The sequence below is a fragment of the Rhinolophus sinicus genome, linkage group LG02, assembly GCF_036562045.2.
Source record: "Rhinolophus sinicus isolate RSC01 linkage group LG02, ASM3656204v1, whole genome shotgun sequence".
NCBI lineage: Eukaryota > Metazoa > Chordata > Mammalia > Chiroptera > Rhinolophidae > Rhinolophus > Rhinolophus sinicus.
The window spans coordinates 9,198,534-9,225,385 of NC_133752.1; the positions used below are offsets into that span (position 1 = coordinate 9,198,534).

At 41.2% G+C, this 26,852-nt stretch overlaps 1 protein-coding gene across 8 annotated transcripts in view; it reads left to right on the forward strand.

The window, feature by feature from the left end:
* The window catches only part of CC2D2A (coiled-coil and C2 domain containing 2A), a 112,035-nt gene that overhangs the window by 73,678 nt on the left and 11,505 nt on the right, over nt 1-26,852 (forward strand). For 6 of the 8 annotated variants that reach the window (XM_074321527.1, XM_074321540.1, XM_074321533.1 and 3 more), the window contains 12 exons: nt 312-403; nt 3,753-3,920; nt 4,822-4,927; nt 5,119-5,228; nt 6,506-6,602; nt 7,026-7,124; nt 10,104-10,280; nt 12,484-12,504; nt 15,188-15,391; nt 21,959-22,048; nt 23,812-23,925; nt 25,980-26,114. In XM_074321527.1, coding sequence (XP_074177628.1) covers nt 312-403; nt 3,753-3,920; nt 4,822-4,927; nt 5,119-5,228; nt 6,506-6,602; nt 7,026-7,124; nt 10,104-10,280; nt 12,484-12,504; nt 15,188-15,391; nt 21,959-22,048; nt 23,812-23,925; nt 25,980-26,114 — 1,413 coding nt within the window. Of the gene's footprint in view, nt 1-311; nt 404-3,752; nt 3,921-4,821; nt 4,928-5,118; nt 5,229-6,505; nt 6,603-7,025; nt 7,125-10,103; nt 10,281-12,483; nt 12,505-15,187; nt 15,392-21,958; nt 22,049-23,811; nt 23,926-25,527; nt 25,738-25,979; nt 26,115-26,852 lie in introns of those variants that run through there. The other 2 variants (XM_074321564.1, XM_019740860.2) reach the window with 2 other exon arrangements.

Here is a 26,852-nt window from a genome sequence, read left to right on the forward strand (position 1 = left end):
TTGAGACTGGTCCTGTGTTTTGTTCATTCATTCATTCAGCAAAATTTTACTATCTTGTGTCAGGAACTTTTCCCGGTCCTGAGAATATAGCAGTGAACAAAAAAGAAAACCTCTGCCTTAGGAGCTTGGGCTAGTGGGCAAAGCTGGATGATTTATAGTAGGAAGAGGTCAGTGCCCCTGAGAAAACTGAAGGCGGGCTGGTAGGGACTGAACTAAGGTAACACAGGGTGCAGACTCAGAAAATGTTAGGGAGTGAACTGCGAAGTTCAGAGAACAAGAACATTTTAGATTAAACTTCTTTCTTTCCCCAGGTTCGAGAATCAGTGGTAAATCGTTTCCTAATTGCAAAACACCATTTTCTTCTTGCGGATTTGATAGTAGAAGAAGAAGTGCCCAATATCAGGTAAAAAAAAAAAAACCTTTCATTATTTCTTACAAAAATATTGCATTACATTACAAATTTCATTGTTGGTATGCATTGGGGCCCTGAATAATTCTGGGAAGTGGTGAAACTTGATTAATGCCTCCTGATTATACGAGTTAAGGGGGTCTCTGTTAGAAATAGTCACATGTGATCCCCCCTTCGCCTTCCAGAAGATCCATCTCACCTCCCACTACTGCCAAGTCAGCTTTACCAGCCTTTGCCATCTCCTCCTTCCAACCCAACTGAGTTTGACAGCATTTCCCTCCTGTACATACTCTTCCCGTTTTCATCATCTCCAAGTGCCAGACTTTCCCTTACTCTCCTGTCACAGGGCAGTGGGGGTGGGGATGGGATGGCTGAGAACTGGCCCCTGAGGTTCTGGTGGCAGTGGTGGCCAGGTTCCAGGCCCACAGCTGGGAGGCAGAGAGCTGTGGGGTGTTAGGTGAGAGGCAAGGGTGGCTGAGAAAAATGGATATTTACATAGAAGTGGGAAATTAACTGTATTTGCTTGATTGTCTCCCTATCATTTAGAAAAATCTTCAAATTGTCTCAACCGGGGGCGGATGCATAAAAGATAACTTTCTATATTGGTGGTCTTGTGCAGTCCGTTCACCTCATGAGTCTTTCTGTGATTAAGTCTCCTGGTCTCATGAAAAGGTTATTTCTCATGCGTGTACTTCCTCTCCACCATCAAGTTGGAGAGGAGACAAGAGATTGTGCTATGCGGGGCAGCCCCTGCCTTTCACTTTGCCTCCCTGCATGTGCAGAATCCAGGCTGTGCCCACACGCTACAGGCAGAGCTTCTCTATTCCAGGTCCAGAGTCCAGTCAATGAATGCTTTTTTCAGTCATGAAAATTACACTTAGAGAATAGATGGTGATTTTTCATGCTGTTCTTTCCATTTCTTTCCTTTCTTTTTCTTTTTTTCTGCTTTACTTTCTGCATTAAGTTCTGAAGGCTCGGGGTATGTTCTTTCTTCTTTTAATTTCAATTTGTTCTTGGCTTTAAACTAAGATGTTTCTGTATTTAATGGCCCCAACCACCAAGATGTTCCTATAGCTGATTGCTACGAGGGCGGCAAAGTCTTAGGAGAGGAGCCATCTCTGGGGGAGGGAAGAAGTATTGACCATGGACGGGATGCGCCATGTTATGAGCCCCTGGCAAAGGTATCTGTCTCTCTGAGGTCCCAAAGTTTGGGTCGGTGTCCTGGCAAACTGACGATGAAGATGAGCTGTAATTTGCGACAACATGAAGGGATCTTGAGGGCATTATGCTAAATGAAATAAGTCAGACAGAGAAAGATAAATACCATATGATCTCACTTACATGTGGAATCTACAGAAGCCACACTTGTAGAGACAGAAAGTAGAATGGTGGTTTCCAGAGGCTGGGCACTAGGGGAATGCGGGAGATGTTATTCAAGTTACAAATTTGCAACTAGTAGATAAGTAAGTCCTGGTGATCTAATGTACAACATAGTGATATAGTCAATGATTCTGTATGATAAACTTCTAAGTTACTAAGAGACTAGATTTTAAATGTTCTCAACACAAAAAAGCAATAATTATGTGATACGACACAGGTGTCAGCCAATATCATGGTGGTAATCATATTATAATACATAAGTATATCAAACCAACATGCTGTTCACCTTAAACTTACACAATGTCAATTATATCATAAAAATAAATTTAAATGATAAAATGTAGATAATAAATCACACATGCAAAAAGAGATTTGCAAATAATGTAAAACAATGTCACTCTTCTTAGTCTTTTTTGCTTTGGAAAGGATAGTTATTTTTCATAGTTTTAGATTATGTTAACATGTAACGGGATTGTTCTTGGTTTAAAAGAGTTAATAAAAACTATGCATAAATATTAAAGAAGAAGAAGAAGATGGGCTGAGAAGTCAGCGATCTGAGAGTGAACCTCAGCTCCCCGTCCCCCTACTCAGGAGCCTTCGGCAAAGCATGTCACCTCTCAGAGCCTCCTGTTTCTTCATATACAAAATGGGGTAAACAGTGTACCTGTAAGGATTAGAACTAGTACATGTAGGGCAGCTAGCACTCTACTTGATTCACAAAGGTGCGGAAAAATGGTTGCTATTCTGTGGGAGACAGAAGACCCTGAGAACGAGCAGGAGCAGCAGCTCCTGGAAGTCCTTGGGGAGCTGGCATGTCCCCAGCTGGCATGTGCCTCCTGGAGACAGGGCTCCAGTCAAGCAGGCCACTTGGCTGGCTCAGATAACCGGGAAGCAGGAAGTATGAGCGTTGCAGCCTGAGGCTGCCTGGGCACCACTGGCTTTGTTCTGTGTTGTTTGGCATAGTCAGTCATGTCAGCTTCCAGATACAAAATCACTTCTGTGTTTCTGTTTCGTCCCTGGGCCAGAATTTAATTATTTGCTCCATGGCCTCGTCTCCCATGAGTCACTGACCTGCTGCTTTCATCTTCCAGGAAGTGTTTATTTGACATCATCTCAGGGAGAGGTGGGGAGAGATGAGGGAAGACTCCTCCTGCTCCTTCTCCCCCCTCTTCCTCCTGTCTCCACCTCCGCCTCGTCCAGCAGCATAATCACTGGCATTGTATTCATTGTTATCATCCCAACAGTGACCATTTCACATCTACAAAGCACTAGACATGCCAGGGCACCTTGCACGCACCTCACTTAATCCTCTCGACAACCTAGGAGGTACCTGTGATTATCCCCACTATACAGATGATGAAACAGAGGCTTAAAGGAGTGAAATAAATTGCTCAAGGTCAAAGAGTGGAGCCAGGATTCACACCCAGTCTTGTGTAACTCCAGAGAGTAAGGTCCCCCAGGAAGCACCTGGAGAGGCGGTAAACATCAACTGCCATGAGAATAGGGCTAGTAAGTGCTCTGGGAGCTCAGGAGAGGGACCCCTGCTAGCTGATGTGGCTAGGCCTCTGGGGAAGGCGAGATACTGCGCTGGGGGTAGGGAACACTGCAACCAAGTAGGCAGATGAGGAAGGTGGAGGGAAGCCCTGCATGTACAGGGACTGGCACAAGCAAAGGGACAGACAGGGCATGTTTAAGAGGATGGGGGTAAGCCAGGCAGAGAAGGTGGGAAATGCAGGGAGGGGCGAGAACACTCTCCTTTCTCTAATCAGTAGCAGCTAAAATCAATTTCAATAATCCGTACAGTAGGATCTCCCCCATCTTGGGAGAATTTCTTGCCGATTTCCACCCTCCTTAAAAAGACAAGAGTTTTTCAGGAGCCTTGGGGCACAGTTTAAGCAGTTGTCTCATGACTTTCCAGACCTTTCTTTTCCTTAGAGTCCTAATCCTATTCTGTAATCATTAGCATTTTGGGCCTAAGCCTTTTCAAGCTGGCAGAACAAAAGCGACCACTGAGGCCAAGGAGGAAAGGTCGGAAGAAGGTGACAGCCCAGAACCTGTCCGATGGAGACATAAAGCTGCTGGTGAACATTATCCGGGCTTATGACATTCCCGTGAGGAAGCCAGCAGCAAGGTGAGGGCCCTCCGGGCAGCCAGGATCATGGCCACATTGATCACTTCTTTATAGCATGTCCACTCCTGTTTTTAACAGTTGTTCTGTGGGGGCCAGGCATTCTTGCCAAAGTCAAAGCTCTATTGGTTGCAAGTAACCGAACCAATTTAGTCAATTTAGGCTAAAGAGGGGATTTATGGGGACTATCTCATACAACTCAAGGATAAGAAGTACAGCTGAAGTACACTGTCGACTGTAAAGATTAAGATGGTTCTTCTAAGGTCCCATTGTCCCTCTCACTTGTTCCCTCTATGGGTTTGGTTCATTCTTCTCCATGTGATGGAAGTGGTCCATCCTGCCCAGGTACCACCCACCAAGCGTCAGCTTCTCAGAGGAGAATCTGAAGGTCCTAACTTGGGTGAGGTGTTAATCTATGGTCTAATCACCTACAGCCAGAGGCAGGGTCACCAGGGTCAGTTCCTGAAAGTGGGGAATAGTTTTGGGCTCAACCCTAGAGAATGAATGTTCATAGAAAATATAGGAGGAGAGGAATTGGATGGAGACAGGGCAGGCTGGTCAGGAAGCTTAGGATTCCGCTACCTGAGAGGGCCTGAGGCTCTCATTTATGGAGGGAAAGGCATGCGACACCCCCTAGGAGAGGAGGAGAGAGAAGAGGACTCTTTCCTCTGTTCTCAGCCACACATGTGGGTGCAGGGAGAGAAGCTGGGGAGTCTCTAATAATTCACTAGGTGATTGGAGATGACTAGAGAACACTAAAAGCCTTCTGAAGTGTCAACAAGTTTAGAGAGAATGTTTGTTACCAAAGCCACCAGAGCCATACATCTTTGGAAAAACCATCTGCTCAATATATATGACAAGGCTCTCCTTGTCATTTATTTCTTTCATACATTTTCCCTTCTAGCAAATTCCAGCAGCCATCAAGATCTTCAAGGACTTTCAGCGAAAAGCATGCTGCTTCCCCGGCAACACACAGCCCGTCCCACAGTGTTGACTACCCCGTCGGCCAGGTGAAATAACCCACACGCTGGGTCTCTGCTTAGCATCTTACCCTTTATGTTTTTAAGAATTGCCTAGAAACTTCCTAGTCTGTTTTCTGCTTCATTTGCTTTGGAAACACACTATTTAGTAAATGCATTTTCTGCTAAGAGCAAAATAATTCAACCACTTTGGACTCTTACAATTTGCTCTTGATTTTAAGGTTTTAGTACGTCCTTTCGTAGAAGTTTCTTTTCAACGAACAATCTGCCATACAACTACGGCTGAAGGACCAAACCCCAGCTGGAATGAAGAACTTGAACTTCCGTTTAGGTAAGCATATTTTCCTCTTTAAAGAACGATAAGATATTTTGAAGAAATGTGAAGGAAATGGAGCTTGGGGGAAACACCTATGGTGAAAGCTTGTGGAGCTAGTGAGCTGGAGTAAGAGCCAGGAGTCCTGACACCAACTCCCATTTTTCTGTCTTGTACCGTAACTGACTCCCATCAAGAATAAAGTGGGAAAATGGCTAACTTTTGAAACTCAGGTTCATTGTTGGGACACCACACTCTTCTCCAGGCTCTGGCCACTGATAAGCCCATCTTCCCACTCCCTTCCCCCCATATCCCTTACACTGCTTTTCCTTTCTTCCTTATCTCCCCACTCTGGAAGCTTCAAGTAAATTTGAAACTTCTTCATTCCCATAAATTATGCTTTTCCCTCACCAGAAATACATAGGCATTTAAAAATTTTTAAAGTAATTTTAGATATTTAAGACTCATTATTTCATATCTTGAAGCAACCTTAGAAATTATCTAGTCCAGCGCTCTACTTTTATAGAAAACAAACTAAAACTAAAGATGGAAGGTGACTTGCTTAAGGTTAAATAGTAAATGAGAGACACAGCAAGGTTTAGAAGAACTAGTTAAGTCAAAAGAGAGGGTCAGACACCACTGTTATACATGGTACAGGCAAAAAGAATGAGAAAATTTCAAGGCAAATGCTGAACAAAATACACACAGTAGCCCGGTCTCCAGCCATGCCATGGGGCAGCCTGGTTGGGCCAGCCTGGCTGGACTCAGAGCAGTTTATGTCACAGCAGATGAACCTCACCCTGCACTGCTTTATTTATCTACGGTAAGTAGGTGGGAGCAGGAAGCAGTCAACCAGCCACATAACAACAGGAGATTTATGACTGGGGAATGGTCTGCTGGAGAGCATGTTCTGGAGGTCACTTGCTTGGGAAGTCCACGTACCAGCACCCGTGTCAGCTGGAGACCTTATACATGGCCCGTCCAATGAGGCAGTTCAGCCCTGGGCAGTGGGCTCCTTGCAAAGCTCCCCATGGGGGATGGGTAGGAAGTGGATGTGAGACTCACCAGGACGAGCCACCAGAGAGCAGACAGAGGGTTTACTCTCTGCATGGAGCCTCCAGTCTAGTGCCCTTTCCATTGGGTGTAGGCGTTATGCTATAGTATCCATCCCCGGACAAGATAAATCCGTGAACATCCATGCTCATGTTTGAGCATTTTTCCAGTCTTGACGTTTGAGTGCTCATTATTTCTATTTTGCCCATTTCATGGTCCCGGGTCACATGTGCCATTTGCAGGGCCCCTCACGGGGACTACAGCACAACCAGTTTGCAGTCAGTGAAAGATGACGTGTTCATTAACATTTTTGACGAAGTACTATATGATGTCTTAGAGGTAAGTTCACAGTTTTGAGGAAGATGTCTGTATTTTCCATCTTTCTTGTATTTGAAATGTTTGACACTTGACATGTATAAATGGGGAAAGGAAGGAGGGAGGAAAAGAACTAGCTTTTTTAACTTTCAACTGAGTATCTGCTGTGTTCCAGGAATTGTACTAGGTGCTTTTCATACACTGTCTTATTTAATTCTAAAATAACCCTATGATGTAAATTGTTAAACTTTAATTTATTAAGGAGAACACTGAGCTTAAGACTTTTCTTGGGTCATAGAACCATTAAGTGAACCAGAATGTGACTTAGGTGTGTCTAGCCTCAGCCCACATGCTTTCAGTTAAAATCCTGCTGCTTTCCTGCTGCCAAATCAATTAAATAAATGTCTGGAGTTCTTAAACAATTATCACTACCCACCCCTCCTTTAGGATGACCGGGAAAGAGGAAGTGGAATCCACACTCGTATTGAGAGACACTGGTTGGGATGTGTGAAAATTCCATTTAGCACGATATATTTCCAAGCAAGGGTAAGCATCTCAAGTCAGAATTCCATGGGAACAGGGAAGTGCTCTATCCATTTTTCCTGTTAAAGTTTTCTTGGTGGGTATAGAACATCCACACTGAGAGAACCTCTGTGAAAGCCGCCGTTGGAAAGATTAAAAACTACTGTATATAAAGCAATTCACTTTCTGTCCTATTTGCACAACTTATTAAACATCTGTCTTCCTTAAAGTTCATAGTTAATGTATGACTGTTCCAATCTGAGAATTGTTTTAAACATTTAAATAGAAGTGAAGGAGAAGGTGGGACAAAGTAGAAACTTGTCAAAGTGACAGAAGAGGCGTGGGTAGATGCCTGGAAGTCGTTCAAAGAAAACAGGACACTTGACGGCCCATTTAATCAAGTGCATTTCCTGAATGTTTCTAGAGTCCTCACTATTTCAAACATGAAAAATGGTTAGTAGAGACTCGCTCAACTGAGACCCCCTTCTTCAGAATTTACCGATTTTGCTTAAGGCGATCCATTAGGTTAACTGAGCACCTCCTGAGTGACTTCTCACCTCCAGTTAAAGACTCTGAAATGGCTCTAACATCCCAGTAGTAAGTCCATGGCAACAGGGGGCTTTGAGCTGCAGACTGTGGCTAATCTTACACAGCTACAGAGGGAACAGTTTAATTCCCCATGTGATAGGTATAGAGAGAGCAAACGCTGCCTGGGTCGAGTTTCCAGCAAAGCCAAGACCAAAACTCCAGTCTTGGATTGGATGGAATTTCAAAGACCCCTTGGAACTGCAAAGGTGACATTGCAGTGACGTGCTTGTCAAAATAATTTACACTTCTCTCTTCGAATGGATTTTCAATTTTGTTAAAGCATATCATGTTACTAATGAAATCGCCCAGGTTATTTGCCGTTGCTCAGTTTCACGCCTGGAAGGGTCCCCAGCTCCTTCTCGGTAAATGAACTTCTTGACTATATCCTGGTAGTGTCCATTCCTCCCAAAAGGCACAGTCACTGAGAGTTTAAGTTCGGCTTGGGTGCCTCTAGAAACAGGGAACTCACTGCCTCACGAGGTCATTTGCTGTCTTTCCAATAGTGCTGTCGCAAATTCCTTCCATGAACTGTGCCGTAATCTGTGCCTCCCCTAACTGCCACTCTTAGATCCTGTTTGGAGCTACACATAACAAGTAGAATCCCGACTCAGTAGTAGTAATGTCTTAGTTCACTGAGTCTCTGCTACCTTGAATCATGTTTGAAGTAATGAGGAATCTAGAAACATTAATGAAATGTACTAATAATAGGAATTACTATAGTTATGTTGGGCACATTACATACCATTACTAGCTAGTTTACATGTCACATCAAATAAACCTCACAACAACCCAATAGGCATTATTACCCCACTTTATAGATGAAGAAACAGAAGCCTAGAGAGGTGAAGTCCCAAAACTCACAACAGAGTGGGGATTCAAATTTACCAACTTCCAACACGCTTCTATTGCTTATCCCCGGAAAATGAGATTGGTAATAAGAGAGAGAACTATTCAGCTTTTTGGTTTACATTGCAATATTGCTTTTGAGGATGGTGTTATTATATTTGTCATTTAAAAGTTTTGTCTGACTCCAAAGCTCATGCTCTCAAATGTACCCACAGGGGACACCTGGCAATGTCTGGGGACATTTTTGGTTGTCACAACTAGTGGGGGTGCAACTGGCATCTAGTGTTTTGAGGTCAGGGAAGCCACAAAGAGCCTGCTATGCACAGAACAGGCTTCCCTAACAAAGAATTACCTGCCCCCACATATAACAGCACACAGGTTGGGAAACCCTGTCTTGAGTCCTTACACTTCAAATATTTAGAGCTAGTGCCTGTTCCCTCTTGTGTCCCTACCTATTTTACAGAGTAGACGTGCTGTTCTTTCAGCTCTACTTTATATAGCATTGTTTTTATGTCCTCCCTGCACCCTCTCATCTGCCTGCTTATAGGCTTTGGGGGAACTCCACCAGTGTAAGGAAGATAATAGGCAACAGCTTACTTAATTCCTCCCTGTAAGGCATAGTCACTGAAAATTTATGTTGTTTCTCTATTTCTCCTGAGACACACATGCCACTAAAGACTGAAATAATAATTTGAAGCCTGTAACTAGACAGACTTCATAAAAATACTGATGCTCTGGCTATGCAATGGTTAAAAGTACTGCCTTTTTGAACCTCTGCATAAGCTAGGTCATTTTATACAAGTGGCTTGTAATCCATTCAGTCCACATTTATTGAGCACCTGCTGTGTATACAAAACACTGCTATATGTTGGAGAAGGGTGATACAAAAGGGAGTGAAATACAGATTCTACTCACAGAGAGAAATTACCTAGAAAATGATAACTATGCACACAATCACAAAGTCTGGCAGAATGTGTCAGGGGAACAAATGAAAGAAACATACTATGTGTGAGGCTGGTGGAGATAACAAAATATTATAATTCATGAAGGCAATTAACACCTGACCTGAGCCTTGAAAAATCATTACAATTCTGAAAGGTGGAGATGGGAAGCTGGGGCATTCCAGAAAAGGGGCATGGCTGCTAGCCAGCACTTGCTGAGCACTTAACCATATGCCAGGGCATTTTTCTTAGTGTTTTACATCTAGTCATGCACTCAGCACACACAGCTACCTTACAAAGTAGGGACTATTATTGTCCCCTTTTTACAAAGGTGTAAACTGAGGCACTTGGCATTCAATCCAGGATTTGAACCCAGGCGACCTAGTGTTAGTGTCAGCTTGCATGACTAGGATACACTCTGCCACATCAAGAAAAGAAGGCAGGGAAATAAATAGAGAGCCCTTTCTGTGAGAGCTTAGGGGGACCAGACTAGAAAGATGAGGTGGACCCTGAATGCCAGTCTGGGCAGTCTTTATGGAATTCATCAGATGATGAGAAGTTGACACTTGCCTTTGAACTTCTGTTGGAAAATGACCAGGGTGTTTACCAAGTCGTATGTTCTTCACAGATTGATGGGACATTTAAAATAAATATTCCTCCAGTTCTTCTGGGCTACAGTAAGGAGCGAAATGTGATTCTTGAGCGGGGTTTTGACTCTGTTCGAAGCCTAAGTGAAGGCTCCTATATCACCCTGTTCATCACCATCGAGCCTCAGCTGGTTCCTGGGGAGTCAGTACGAGAAAAGGTAACTCTGTACACTTTGGACTTGTGTCTGACATTGATGACAAATGAGAAATGCTTGCTAGGTCATGCTTGTGTAAAGTTGGACTGCACGGCACAAGCAGACTGTCTTCTATGTCTGCTTATTACTCTTTCAGTTTGGACAGAATGAAGAGGACAGCTGTGTGGGTTTGTATTTCCATTGAGCCAATAATTAGGTCCATCAGCAATCTGAACTTTTAGGCAAAGCAAATACAAACATGCTCCACTTTAAGGAGAATTTTCTCAGTGGGAAAAAGACAAAATATGACAAACTAGAAAAGCAAACTGCTCTTTTATCTTGACATTTCTTGGCAAGCATGCTGAAATACATTTTCATGTCTGACCTCACATCCCTGGCCGTGCTCTTTATTGAATCGATTCACAGGATTGTAAGGCTAGGTGACCTTCGAGGGTCACCTCGATTCATTTCAGTGGCTTCGGACTGAAACAAATAAATTGTGCACAAGAACTCTAATTTTGAACACCTCTAGAAAAAAAAAGACAGAGAGAGAGTTTCCAGAACTCCCATTTGTTAGTAACTGTTTCCCACCCTTCACAGTTGGGAGGATACGCCATGCTGGTGCGGCATTGAGGCTTACTGCCCTCATTGGATTTGGGAGAAAATACAACCATGACCTCCGTAATTAATTATAAACTCAAACAGTAATAATAATCACCAGCAGTAGCATGTGCTGAGTTTTGACTCTGTCCTGAGCACTATGTCAGACATTTGACACGTCCTCTCTCCTTTAATACTCCCAGCTGTCTCGTAAGGTGGGTCTCCAGTTCAGAGATGAGAAAAACAAAGCTCAGCTTACCCAGCTTCACCCAGGCAGTAAACAGCAGAGCTAACAACTAAATGTCTGCCTGATTAAATCATACATATTCAGCAGATATTTACTGAGCACCTTCTGTCACAGGTGATTTTTAGGCACTGGGGATACAGCAGCCTAGAAAAGCAGATAAAAATTCCTCGCAGCTTACATTCATGTAAGCCCGAGTTGTTAAGTACTGAGCTGTACTGAATAGGTCATCATGCTGCCCCTTTACCCACTGTAATTAAGACTCAGATGGAGATTTTTTTTTAATGAGCACATTCCTCTGTTTCTTTCTCAGCATTACAATTTGGTTCACGGAGGAAAATACTACCCTTATTTCCCATTTGCAAGGCATTTACAGAGAACATGAAGGATTATAGGAAAAACAAATCTGAAATCCAAATTAATTTTATACACTAGCCTTTGTCACTAATGTTGTGACAAATGTGTTCTCTAGAAAACACGTTAGAATATATTGCATTTCGAAATATTTCTAGAAAGGGAAAGCTATTTGGAATGTTTTCCTTCATGTATAAACTCAAGGGAAAGTCAACAAGCATGTTTTACACAGAAAACTGTTCCCAGACAAAAGAGGATTTTGCAATTTGTGTGTATTCTGAACATAAGAAAAAGCAGTCAGCTAGTACTCCATCTGGAGGTGAGCTTCCAAACTTTGTGAAAGCTGATTTGTTGTGACTGTGGCTGAAAGACTGAAATCAGACCCTTTGGCACTTGGCACATTTCACAGGCACTGGCCTTCTATTACAGAATTTTTAAGAGACCTGCAGGGCTCTGAAATGCAGTTCCAAGTCTTGTAGCCTTTTTTTCCCTGAGGCCAGATAACTGGGCTGTCCGTTGGCTGCGTTTGGGGGCATCTCATCGCCCTATTGTGGCCGTAGGAAGCGTTTCTCGTAGACTTCTAAAATGAGGCCAGAAGAGCCTGTAAGCCCAGATTCTTTGACACTTTCTGATAAGGAAGGCATGTGGGCTGACAGGCCCCTGACGCCCTAAACACAGGGGCAGAAAACACCTGTCAGTGCTGCCTCTACAGCTTATTCAGGGAAGAGCAGCCCTCACCCTAAAATAATAGGGACCAAAACCTGACATCGTTTTACCACTCACAGTAACTTCCAGGATTAGTGGGTTAGTCTTCCCTCCACCATCATCCCATACGGAACCATACCGTATGATTTTCTTAAAGGTATTTACTCATGGAATTTTCTAAAAAAAATCAGTAGCAACTCCCAAAACTCTGATTTTAACATCCCCCACTTTACATTGTCTTGGTAAAAACAAGTTTTTAAAAATAGATTATTTCTGTTAATAAAGTCTTCCTCTTGTTTCTTTTTTCCTTCTTGCTTCTGAGAGATGAGTGACATGCTTAAAAAGGTACCAAGTATTTTGTTTTACCATTCATCAGTCAATAATTATTAGGCTTTAATTAGCTGCTTTTGTCTCCTGCCACGTTACAGATCCTAATGTATGTGTGATCCCTTAGCAATGAACTACAGACGTCTGCCGTTCCCCGCAGAATGTCCAGCTTTGTCTTTTGGCCCATTTCATTTTGTCAGAAAGATTCCTATTTAGCTTTGAATCTAGGAAGGCATAGGTCTGAATGTCACTGCATGCTGGGAGCTGCTGCCACTCTTTCCAAGTCTATAAAACCCATGAGCTGCTTCTTACAGAGCCAGTGTGTTTGTGATAGTTATTTCTGATGAGTGGAGCTGTCCCAATCTAGGTATTCAAAGGGAGTATAAACTCATTCACCTGCCTATAAATGTTTACATTAATTTAGAGGTCAAAGAATCGAGCCAGTTAAGAATCTTCCAAATTTCATGTTGAATCAAGTTGTGGATTTGTCAGTTCCACCTTAATTTGTTTCATAATAAAATGACCCAAATTCTTTTAGTACTGAGCTTTTGTTGGCACTTCTTAGATTACCAACACAGCATACTACTCCTTAAATTACTGTTTCACGCCATGAAATGGCATCCCAGTGGCCTAAATAAGTATTAATGACCACTGATACTCAGTGTTTGTCTTGTACATGCTTGGTGCAGAGGAGCACAGGATGATTCAAATATGGGCCCTGCTCTCTTGAAGCACGGGTTCCAGAGTCAAAATACACAACAGAACATCTAGGTCCAAGTGGTAGAAAACGTTTTCGACACACTTTTTTCAACATGGAAGGCCAATAGTACTGAGTCAAGATGTTTGCTGTTCTTTCTGAGCCATGCCTACGGCTGCCTCTCTTCAGGGCTCCCACACACAGTGTTTATCCCCACAGAATCTCTGGTCAAGTATTTTAAGTACCTGCTTGCTTACTAATGTTCTTCTCTAGATTAGAAATTCTTTCAGGGGACTATTTCATACTCATTTATCCACAGTGCCTGGAACCTTTTAGACTCTCAGCAACATTTTTCAAATAATTGGATGGAAAAGTAAATGAGTGAGTTTAAAGAAAACAGGGCTGAATTTTACTGGGTACTTGTCTTCACTTTGTTTGAGTAAGAGTCCATCTTTCTAGAATTACATTTCTGGCTTGACAGTTCTACCCTAGGAGGTTGTGACACAGGCTCCATACCAAAGCCTTTTAAACTCACCTTTTTCATTTATTTATATATTCATCATAACACCTATCAGATAGCTACCCTGTCTTGGCACTATGCTGAGTGGTGGGTGATTAAATGATGATGATGATAAGAGTCCTATGTCAAGGGGACATCCCACGAGAATATAGAGGGTTTGGAGATGCCTCTGTCCTACCTCACCCACACAATGGCTACCCTAATTTCTCAGGGTACAGAAATCAAATTAGAAACAGGACCCATGGTCCAGCTCCAGTATAAAAGAAACGAAGAGTAATGAGGATATTCTCCATTCTAGTGGAAGTCATAAAAGGTAATGGGACAGTTTCCATTCACTCATTTGTTCACGCAATAATATTTGTTAAAACTCACTATGTGCCAGGTGGTATTCATGGTACTAGAGATAAAAAACAAGATAAAAACAAAATCCCTGACTTCAGAAATCTTACTCTATGGAGGAGACAGAGTAAATAAACATATCAAATGTCAGTGATTTTCAATACTAAAATAAAATAAGAGAGATGAGGGGGATAGCAGAGAATGAGGGGAATAGGATAGCTGGACACATTTTTATCCTCAAAAAAAAAACAAAACAAAAAACTTTCAAGCACTGCCTAGAATCTAAATTCTACTTAAAAAATTTTTTCTAATAAAAATTTGAGTTTGTCCTGAAATCCTCTGAAATATAAGCAGCAACGCATATATTTTTATACTAAGCAACAAAAATATTGCAAAAAAACATTTAAATATCTGCTTTTTTTCATGCTATTTTCTAGTAATGGCTTAAGGGAGGAAAAAATGACATGACTAAAGGAAATTGAAATGTGTTCTATTTCGTCTGCTTTGAGCTACTTTAAAAAGTCTGGGACTTGGTAGCTCATTTTGGATCAAAGGACCACCTAAAATAACTATTAAACATTTAATGTTTCTAGTTCTGCTTCATTTTTCCTTGTGAGTCATTACTATTATTTATTACATTGATTATAGATCCAAAACTTTTTAACACACCCATATATGTTCGTAAACTTGTTATCCATTTAACGTGAGTTGCTTAAGCTTTGCATTTGAGATTTTAGATTTCTAAGCCCCTCTGTCTTCTAATACGGACATCAAAATACACACAAAACTTTGATTGGTAAAAACAAAACAAAACACTATTGTTTGGTCTCATCAATCAAAATTAGTACATCATAGTTTTATTTTATAGGTTGTCTTATTAACCTAAGAGTTTCTATATGGCTGCTTGCCTGTTGACTACTTTCTTTCAATCCTGTTCAATATATCTTAAGTATTTCATGAATCTAATTTTTAGATTATAAATATAATTAAATAAAGCTGCAGGGACAGCAGGGCATGACAATGTTGTAAGGGGTCACTTAATCCTACTTCCCGAGCACACGTTTAGTTCATGTTGACTATGGGAACAAGTTTTACTGTATCTCCTATAATCATATATAAACTCCATGGAGTCTTTCTTTTTGAAGTTTGATTCTCAGGAAGATGAGAAATTGCTTCAAGCAACAGAGAAGTTTCAAGCTGAATGTGCCTTAAAGTTTCCAAATCGTCAGTGCCTTACAACAGTGATCGACATAACCGGGAAGACTGTCTTTGTCACTCGTTATCTCAAGCCTTTAAACCCTCCTCAGGAACTCCTTAATGCTTATCCCAACAACCCACAAGCAACAGCAGTAAGTATTTCATAGCTAATCAGGGCTGGTGCTAAAAGTGTGTTAAAAGTTCAGTATATTGCCATCTTAATTACCGTATTTCACAACTTAAGAAAGTAACTATATCAAGATTATTAGTGATTAAAGTAATGATTAAAACTTTTTTAGTACCAGGAGACTTAATGTTCTTTAGAAGAGTCTGAAGGTACCAGAGAGGATAATAATCTGTAGTTCACTCTTTCAACAAACAATCCCGGACATTATATTGGGTGCTGGAAAATTAATATTTAGAAAATTGTCTACACATTCACAATGGTTTACAGGAACATGTTTTCATTATGTCTTGTCAAATACTTCACTAGGATTTGAATCAAGGCCTCTGACTTCAGAACTCATGCACTTTCTACTATACCAAGATAACTATTCAGTATTATGCTTAATGCTATAAGCATTATTGAATTCAAATTAAGCAACAGGGATTTCCAGTATTTAAGTATGTACAGCATCAGGCCATCACCACAAAGCACATCCATACTGGCCCATTAAAAATGCATGCAGCATTCTGTGGGCAGAGTATCTCACTCGGCACAACATCACACGCACAGAAGCCGTATGCTCTTCAGTGAGTGCTGTGACCCATAACTGTCTTTGGAGAGTGGATAGTATAGGGAGTGATTGCTGCTAATATGTCACTAACACAGTAATTTAGGAACAGGGTAATGATAGATCTATTTGCAGATGTAAGTTCATGAAAAAACAAAAAAACCTTGTGTTCCACATTTCATTTCCTTTTTTTTATTAATCGATTTTGATTGAAAACCATAATAGAGACTTCTATTCCCTGTAGCATAGATGTGCAGAAAAATTCTCCCAGTAGAGGACATTTAAGAGTAAAATACTTAAAACATTTTTAAAATCATGGCTGAAATACGAAGAGACAGGAAACAACAAGAAAGCAAGATTCCACAAGAGGGAGGGTTTGAAATAGTGTTTTCTCTGAGGGTGCCTACAGCTGGGTTTCATGACCTACAGGCTGTTGGAGAAGGAGAGAGCACAGGGGTGAGAACAAGCTGCAAGGCTGAATTAGAGGCTTAGCTCCAGTTAGGACTCCTGGAGGATATCATCAGTGGGCAAACTAGGAAATACTGCCCTGCAGAAAGAATCCCACCTATCCCAGCCTTGACTCTGGATGGAATTGAAAATAAGAAAAGTCTCTCCTGTGAATTCCTAATCATGAAGCTGTATTTATTCACATGTAGGCCAGAAATTTATACTACCTATAAGACCCAAAAGAACTTCAAATGAAAATTTAATTGAAAGTGTTCCCTGTTGGCAGTGCCCCTAGATCCCTGTCAGCAGCAAACACAAATCCTTCTAAAAGAACGCCCTTTAAATTCAGACTCAGAAAAATTCCACAGAAAATGTTCCAAGCACCATGAACATATAAAAGAAGAAATAATGAAGAAATAAGTCACCATGAAGAAGGTAAGAGTTAGCAGAAACAACTAACTGCAGAATCGGGCCACAAAGACTGCAGAAATTAGAATGATCAGATTCAGAATATAAAATAGATATATTTAATAATTTTAAAAATCTAGGGAATTGAATATATAATAAAAGAGCAACGGACTATCAGAATTGGCAGGGAGATTGTTACAATCTGTAGAAATACAAGATGGTATAGTTAAAATTAGAAATTAAACAAGCAGGTTAAACAAAACATTAAATTCAGAGTTAAGATACATACAGTTAAATACAGAAAGAACTACTGAACTAGACTACACATTCAAATAAATTACTTGATATATAGCATAAAAATAGAAAAAACATGGAACACAACGTGGTTAAGATACATGGAGGATGGCAGGAAGAGGACCAGATTGTGTATAAAAGGAGAAAAGCAATATTTAAAGAGAAAGAGCAGAGAATATTCAAGATCTGATGAAAGACAAGAATCCTGATTCAAGTGAATCCTGAGCAAGATAAGTAAAATGAAATGAAAATCAAGGCACATTATAGGGAACTACAAAGATAATATTCATTTTAACAGCAGCTCAAGCGTAAACACAGATTATCTACAAAAGAAAATGGTTAAACCAATAGACTTTTCAGTTACACAAATGAAAGCCAGAAAATGAATAATATCTTCAAAAGGCAGAAAGAAAATAGTCATCAAACTAGTAATTTATAGCCAATGAAACTATCTTTCCCACAAACATTGGGAGAATTTACAACCAAAAGATTCTCACTTAAGAAATTTCTTTAAAATATACTTCAAAGAGAAGGAAGTCTCTTAGAAAATCCTAGACCCAACACAGAATGCTAGGTAAAAAAAGGAGGAGGGGGAAATTTGTGATTAAATGTTAACAAGCATTGTCTTCATAGCAATAATAATAGCAATGTGAGTGAAAAATCAGGATAGAACAGAAATTTTGAAAAAAATACATATATGGCAGGACAGGATTAATGAGGGTAATTTAATCTGGGCAAAGACATTTACTAACTTTAGAATTTAATTCAAATATTGACATTGAAATTTCTAGGACAACGACTTAAAAGAAAAAGAAAAGTGTGTATAGGATTTTTCCAGTCAAGATGGCAGAGTAGGTAAATGTTGTGCTTACCTCCTCTCAGGACCACATCAATTACAATTCAACCACATAACAACCATTATCGAAAATCGCCTGAAGTTTAGCTAAACTGAAGCCCTACAACTAAGGACATACAGAAGAAGCCACCTCAAGACTGGTAGGAGGGAGAGAGACACAGAACAGGCTTATCTCACACCCATGTGTGACCAGTAAAAATCAGGAGGGATATCTTGGCTGTGGAGGTCCTCTCTGGAGGAGTGAGAGGTCCCAGCCTCATGCCATGCTCCTCAGCCCAAGGTTGCAGTGCTGGGGAAAGAAGTCCCCACAACTTCTGGTTGTGAAAACAAGCGGCGATTGTGGCTGAGTGAGATGGAGGGAGGCTTGGGTCCCAGGTGCTCCGATTAAAGGGACCATGCAGAGACTTACTTGCTGATGGACTTACTAGCTCTGAGCTCCAGCACTGGGGCAATGGCTTGAAAGGTGCCAGGGACATACAGAGAGGAACTGAAATGCCTGGCTTCAGCGCAAGGGCTGGAGGGGCAGCTTTCTGCTGGACAGAGGAGCTGGCAGAAGCCATTGTTTCTTTCTTGAGCACTTCCCCCTCGCTGCATGCAGACACAGGTGGCTGCTGTGTCTGAGGTTCAATCTGTCTATCACCTTTCGTCTGCCCTGTCCTAGTGATTCCCAGAGACCCAAGCGATGCATCCAAGGCCACTTCCAGTGGCATTCCCATACAAACAACTTGTCTTAGCATATGCTGAGGACTTTCATAAAATTTCTCAAAGGTTCACAAAAAATCAAATAAGCAGTATCTGTCTTCAGCATGTCCTGTACCTCTGGCTGAGCAGCGCTAAGCCCACACTAGCGACAGCCAGCCTTGGTTCACAGGTTGGCCTCTTGAGGCACCTCTAAGTCCAGTGCAGTCAGTGGCTATCTGTGGATTGCTACATTTAGACCATTCTGCTAAGACCGGGAGGCATAGCAGTCCTACCTAATACATAGAAACAAACACAGGGAGGCAACCAAAGTGGGGAGACAAAGAAACATGTCCCAAATAAAAGATCAAAACAAAGCTCCAGAAAAAGAACTAAACAAAATGGAGACAAGCAATCTACCAGACGCAGAGTTCCAAACACTGGTTATTAGGATGCTCAGTGATCTCAGGGAACATCAACAAAGGGAGAGAAAGCATAAAATTGGAGATAGAAAGCAAAGAAATAAAGAATAACTGAAATGAAAAAATATACTCGAGGGAATCAACAGATTAGATGAACTAGAGGATCTAATCAGTGATTCAGAAGATAAAGTAGCAGGAAGACCGGCACACAGCTTTCATGAGCAGCTCAACAGTGAATTCCAAGAGATCCAAGATGGTGGAGTAAACACTATGTCTGCTTCCTTTCATGAACAAACTAAAATTACAACTAAATTATACAACAGTCAACCTGGAGAACCATCTGAAGTCTGGCTGAACATAAGTTTTCTAACTAAGGATATAAAGAAGCCACGTCGAGCCTGGCAGGAGGGACGGAGATGCTGACACTGGCTAACACCAAACCTCCAGGTGGCGGTTGAGAACCATGAGGGATATCTCAGCTGCTGAGGGCCTCCCAGAGGAGCGAGGGACCCCAGCCCACACTAGCATCCCAGCCCAGAGTACTGGTGCTGGGAAGAGGAGCCCTCACATCTGGTTGTGAAAAGCACTGGGGATTCCGACCGTTCAGGTGAGATGAAGGCAATGGAAAACCCAGGCATCCTCTTAAAGGTCCCACACAGACTCCCTCACTCCCACGCACTCACCTTGGGCTCCAGCGGAGGGACAATAACTCGAGGGTTATTGGAGACATACAGGGAGGAGTGGAGGACAGTCTGGGTTGTGTTGCTTCAGGTTGAGGGCTGGAGGCATCCATTTCCCTGTGAGGCGTCCTCCTCCCAGGCAGCCAGCAGGTGGGCGCCATCTTTCCTGTATTGAGCCCGCCCCCACGTGGCCAAATCTGAATCTGATTGGTCTAGTGAGTTCTGCAGCTCCAACCTGCTACTCACTGGTATCCTTCCCCACCCAACTCCCCCAACGCCAGGGGCACTTTCTCCAAAAGCAGCCAGCCCCGCCCAAATTGCACTCTTTCTTGGAAAACTGTCAGAGTCTGACAGACCCCAGGTGGGTGGCGACTGGCCTCAGTGTGCTCTGAGATTTTTGCTGAGTCGCTTCAGGCTCAGCACTGGCACCAAACCGGAATTTACATTAACCTCAAGCCCACAACTCTTCCCACTCTAGGGACTCCCTGAGACTGCTTCACCCAATTTGTGTACCACACAAGGCTTTATCAGTGCCTGAACCTTAAGGGAGCTGGCAGGTGGCAGTGGGCCTCGGATGTCCTGGTATTTTGCAGAGCTACCCTAGACCCAGTACTGATGGCAGACATCCTCAGTTTGCATTGTGGCCTCTTCCGACGTGCCTCCAGGGTTAGCACAGGCAACGAACAATCGTGGATTGATGGTAGCTCTTACCAGGTAGTCCAGCTGGTCACAGGCAGTGGCTGACCTGGGCTTGCAACGGAGCCCCTCCCAAGAGGCCCCAGAAACAACATACTTGGAGGTTGGCTTCAGACCACAGCAGAGCACCACCCAATTAACCCCAGAAGCAGGACACACAAAGGGCAGTTTCAACAGGCACCAGAGCCTGCTGAGGTGAATCCCATTCAGTGGGATAAGTCCCACATACAGCAGCCTGTAAGCTGTGGATGTGGCCAAACCCCACAGCCAATCAGCTTGAGGGTCAATCCCACCTACTGACGTGTCAATAGCAATCATGGCTCAACTATAACAGGAGGGCACACACAACCCACACAAGATATACTCCTGACGCACCCTGTGTAGATGACCAGGAAGACAGTGCTACTGGGCCCACAGAGCACCTACTACATAAGGCCACCCAGCCAAGACTGGGGGACATAGCATATCTACCTAATACACAGAAACAAAATACATATGCCAAAATGAGGAAACAAAGAAATACATCCCAAATGAAAAAACAGGAGGAAACTCCAGATAAACAACAAATAGAGGCAAGCAGTCTACCAGATACAGAGTTCAAAACAATTGTTTTAAGGATGCTCAAGGAACTCAGTGAGAACTTCAACAAAGACAGAGCAAGCATGAAAAAGGACATAGAAACAATAAAAAAGAACCAGTCATAAGTGAAGAGTACAATAACTGAAATGAAGAATGCCTAGAAGAAATCACCAGCAAAAGTTATAAAGAAAAAGAACAATAAATTTGACCACATTAAAACTGAAAACTTGGGCTAGCCAAAAAATACCACAAAGTAAGTGAAAAGACAAGCCACAAATCAGGTTAGATACTACAACATAGATAATAGAAAAAGGAATAGTAGCTAGAATGTATTTTTAAAATACCTACAAATCAGTAAGAAAATGTGCAAAATACTTAAACAGAAATTTGCATAAATGGAAACATGAAAGGTCAATAAGTATATGAAAACATCTTCAACCTCCTTAGAAATTATAGAAATATGTGTTATAACCACAATGATGCCCTGATCCTGGTTTCTAAATACTATTGCCCTCTAAAAGGAACCAGGGCTCCTTGAGAAATGTGTGCTTTCAGGACTGAGCTAGAGAAGACATAAGATGACCCTGGAAAGTCTTGTTATACCATGGAGTAAGAAAGTGCAAATAATAATAATAATGAAAATAATAATAATAATAATAATAATAATGAAGACATTTCCAAGAGACACAGGAACCAGTTTCTTCATCTGTAAAAAGTAGATAGTAATAACAATGACCTTCCACATAGGGTGTTTGGAGATTAAATGAGATAATATCAATACACTTGTGAGCATGCATTTCAGTTTTGCAAACATAAACATTTGTGATATATGAAACTTGCTTGCAAGAAATGAGGTAGAGGATCCAGTTTTCTATTTTATGATAAATTGTTTTTTTAAAGCTGATTTTTTTTTTTTTTTAAACAGGAACTGTTGGCTCGGTATGTGTCATTGATTCCTTTCTTGCCTGACACTGTTTCATTTGCTGGCATCTGTGACTTGTGGAGCACATCTGATGTAAGTAGTTCTTCATTGAATATTAGCTAAATGGCTTCCAACTTTCATTAGTCATTATCAAAATCTACTTGAGCTAAATTCTGAAGTATTTTTTTCTTTCTGGTTCAATTTGCCCAGAGTTCAGAAGTTAAAAAGTATTTGCACAAAGAATAAGAAACACTTCAGATGTCTTAATGCTGATTTATGCTCTCAGTAATACCTTAACAATATCCCAGGTTTATTCATTTTTTAAAAATCAAAATTACACCCTATATTACATTTTGGAAATTAAAATTTCCTTAATTTGTGGGCTTCTTCAGGCATGGCATGTCATTGTTCATCCAGAATGTGTTTCTTGGTCACCTACCACATATCAGACACCGTACTTAGTTCTGGCTGTGAGCCAAAGAAACATGGCCTCTGCCCTCTGGAACTTACAATCGATGTATGCTGCATACTTCCAAATGGATCTTCAGTGGGATAAAACAAACCTCCATCACTGTATTCATTCTGCCTCTGGATCTCATGTTGTACTGTGTTTGCATAAAATTAAATGGTATTATATAAGTACTTTTGAAAGATAGTTCTAAACCAAAGAAATTGAAGTACACTTTCCATTTTTTATTCTCCATTTTTTAATCTATTTTGGCAACATAATGTTGACAATTTTAGAGATAAAATTTCCACAGCCTGGAGACATCTATAAGATGTAAAAAAAAAAAAAAAAAAAAAAAACAAACCCAAATAGAATAGTCCATGTACTCTAGAAACAGACTGGCCTTACCGTTCCTAGGTACTACCCCATCTCCCTGAGCCTCCACTTTGTCATCTGTAAAATGAACTTATAAGAGTACCTCCCTCAAAGGTCTGTTCTAGAGTTAAGTCAACGTGCTTAAAACACTGTGGGGGTGTGCGGGGGAGGTATGAATAGGTGGAGCACACATGATTTTTAAGACAGTGAAAAATGCTCTGTATGATACCAGAAAGATGGATACACGTCATTACACAGAGGATGCCAAAAAATATATACATATTTTAAGAAAGGAAAAAACTGTATTGAAATTGTAATACTCAATATGTACCAACAACAGAAGATGAATACAAGTCACGTTTGACTTCTGTAATTACAAGAGGTGCTCAAAGTGGTTACCATCAGCATAATTTTAATACAGTCTTTTCCTTTCTTAAAATGTGTATACATTTTTTTAGCACCCTCTGTATATTTATCAAAACCCGTACAATGTACAACACCAGAGTGAACTCTTATCTTATGTAAACTATAAACTTTGGGTACTTTTGATGTGTCAGTGTAGGTTTACCAATCGTAACAAATGCCCCACTCTGGTGGGGTATGTTGGTAATGAGGAGGCTATGTGTGCGGGGAAAGGGAATATATGGGAAATCTCTGCACCTCCCTCCCAACTTTTCTGTTAACTTGAAATTTCTCTAAAAACAGTCTTTTAAAAAAGTGTTCAGTACATAGTGAGCTGAAAAGTAAATGAAAAGTAAAACTTTGAAATTTGTCTCTCCTACCCCACAGTGCTAATTGATTCTAGAAATCCATGTCATCCATGTCAGAGAAAACACCATGTCCACTAAAAGTGGTGTTTTTGTGGGGTTTTTTTAATGAACTAAAACACAATGCCAAAATTTGGAAACATTTTTACAGATAGATCTTATATTTTAAGGCACTAATTTTAACAATGACTTTTTATAATCCTGTACAGCCAATCCAGAATAAAACAGTCAGTCAATGCAACATAATTTTCTTTTCTTTTTGTCAGCAATTTCTTGATCTCCTGGCAGGAGATGAAGAAGAGCATGCAGTATTACTCTGTAATTATTTTCTCTCCCTGGGTAAAAAGGCCTGGCTCGTGATGGGCAATGCTATTCCAGAGGTAAGACCATGTGGGCTGGCTCTATCAGAGTATTGTTGTCTAACAGGGTCGTGGTATGTTCCCGATCATAAACAGGACTTATTTTCATAACGATCCTTTGAGTTGCACAGTGTGGCCCAGAGGTTCCAGAATAGGCAGAGAGAACCAGTGATGAGACACAAAATGGTTTTCAGTGGTACCCAACTACACAATGCTTTAGACTGGTTTGTTTGGTTGGTTGGTTGCTATTATTTTGTTTTGTTTTGTTTTTTGGCAAATCTGAATCCTTTACCACCCAAAGCCCCCACCTAGATCTGTCCTTTTAGTATGAGTTACTAAGAATTCTGATTCGCTCCGTGATCTAGTGTTATTCATGCCAAGGAGTGAAGGGGATCAGAAGTGGGGCAAGGTTAGAGACCTCTCCTGTCACTCCCACTGCTTCTAGAGGCACCTGCTACTCACCTGGTGGGCAAAGGGAGCAACACATAACCACAGGAATGAAGAAAAGAATGTTAGCAGCTATATTTTGATATTATCATTGTTATTTTTATTAGATTGGAGTGGCTATAGAATTTGTTTCCCTGCCCACTGCAACTATCCCTACATTTTAGGTACATTGGAGTAATCTGGGGTACAAGTTTAGAAAGTTCACATGGACTGAAGCAAACTTATCCAAAGAATGTTTCAAAAAGAAGGCTATGAGGCTCTAGGAATCCTCTAGAAATTAAATAGCACAAGTCCTGCTAGGCAGATAGTATCATATCTGAATCCTAATTCATTTTCCATCATTATCTTCCAGAGAGCCTGGTACAAGGAAAAGAATACTGGGCTAGGAAGTCACAAGCCTGGGTTTCAGGCTCAAATGCCCACTCCTCATGAGCTGTATGACTCTAAGAAAGTCACTTCACAACTCAACTTTATAAGGAAATTGGGATAATTTTTGCCCTGCCTTCCCCAGAAGACTATTGTGAGAACAAATGAAATCATACATGAGCAATAAATGAATAGATGCTCACTGTAAAAAAAGAATCCAGTAATATAAAAGTATTCTGAGTAAAAAGTTAAGTCCCTCGTAAGGTCCAACCCTCAATCCCACCCACTCTTCACATGTAGTCACTGTTGAGAGTTTGGTTTGTATCCTTTCAAATCATCTTCTATGCATTTACATAATTACAAAGGTATATCAGGTATTAGTCACTGTATTAGAAATAAAGTATTCAGACATAATCAGCCTTGTAAATACCCGAAAGACAATCTTACTCTAAAAAGAAAATGCAATGACTGCTTTTTTTTCTTAAACCCATTTTCTTTGTTTCGTCCTATTTCTTTCTTGTATAACTTTTTTTTTTTTTTAAGTTGAGGAAAGGGAATAGGACTTTATTGGGGAACAGTGTGTACTTCTAAGACTTTTTCCAAGTCAAGTTGTCATCCTTTCAATCTTAGTTGTGGAGGGTGCAGCTCAGCTCCAGGTCCAGTTGCCGTTGCTAGTTGCAGGGGACACAGCCCACCATCCTTTGCGGGAGTAGAGCAGGCAACCTTGTGGTTGAGAGCCCATGCTCCAACCAACTGAGCCATCTGGGAGCTCAGTGGCAGCTCAGCTCAAGGTGCCGTGTTCAATCTTAGTTTCAGAAGGCGGAGCCCACCATTCCTTGCATGAGTCGAACCAGCAACCTGTGGTTGAGAGCCCACTGGCCCATGTGAGAATCGAACCGGCAGCCTTCAACACCGAGCTCCAATCGCCTGAGCCACCGGGCTGGCCCCAGTGACCGCTTATTTTCATTAATAATAGTTCTTTAGCCAATCTTAAGATACATTGGCTGAGTAACACAGCTACTGTCCCCACTTGGTCACTACACTGCACTACCGTAGTAGCAGATGCAAGAATTTTACAAAGGTAAACATTGATTTTATTTCTTAAATCCAGCTCATCCTAGAACTTCAAACTATTTTCACCATTATCCATGGATTTTAGAAATTAGGGGTCCAACTAAAATAATGAGTTGTTTGTGCTAATGACTTATTCGCCTTAATTGCATCATTAGTTGGAGACTGTTTTAATGGCTATTTTCCTTTAGGGTCCAACTGCCTATGTGCTAACTCGGGAGCAAAGTCACTATTTAATATGGAATCCCTGCAGTGGACACTTTTATGGACAATTTGATACATTCTGTCCCTTAAAAAGTGTGGGCTGTTTAATAGGTCCTGATAATGTAAGTATTAACATTTCCTCTTAAACATGGTTTGCTGACTTGCTTATTGGCCTACTTATTTCAGTAACACTTTGTGTATGAAATAATTTTATATAAACATATACCTATGCCAATTACACAAATGTAATGTCAAGCACAGGAGCAGAACTGTCCCAAATAAAACTGCTGGTTGAATTAGTCATTTGACCTGCAGAGAAGCAGAATGAAGTTAAAGAAAGAATATGGGATTCAGTTTCAGAGGACCTGAATTTGTGTCTTGGATCTGTCCTCAGTTTTCTCTTCCAAAATAGAGTTTACAATGTCTAATTCACATGTTTTGAGAAATGAGGCAAATTTATCACCTGAGAAGACTGAGTTCCTTCCTTCCTTCCTTTCTTTTTTTTTTAAGCGAGATTCCCAGGTACTACCAGGTGATTCTCATTGCACCCAGTTTGGGGGACCATTTAATTATGATGGATGTTGTATAAAGCAGGGGTTAAAAACATGAGTGATGGAGTCAGACTGCCTGAGTTTTTAAACTCCAACTTCATCATTTACTAGTTGTGCGAGCTTGGGAAAGTTTCTTCATCTCACACAGCCTCAGTTCCTTCAGTAGTGACATAGAGGTAATAGTAATAATTACTGTCGTGCGGGGTGTCATGTGGGGTCTCTGCTCCCGCTCCCTACACAAGAACACAGGTGTCGTGTGGGGCGGCCTGCGGGGTCTCTACTCCCGCTCCCCACATAAGAACGCAGGAT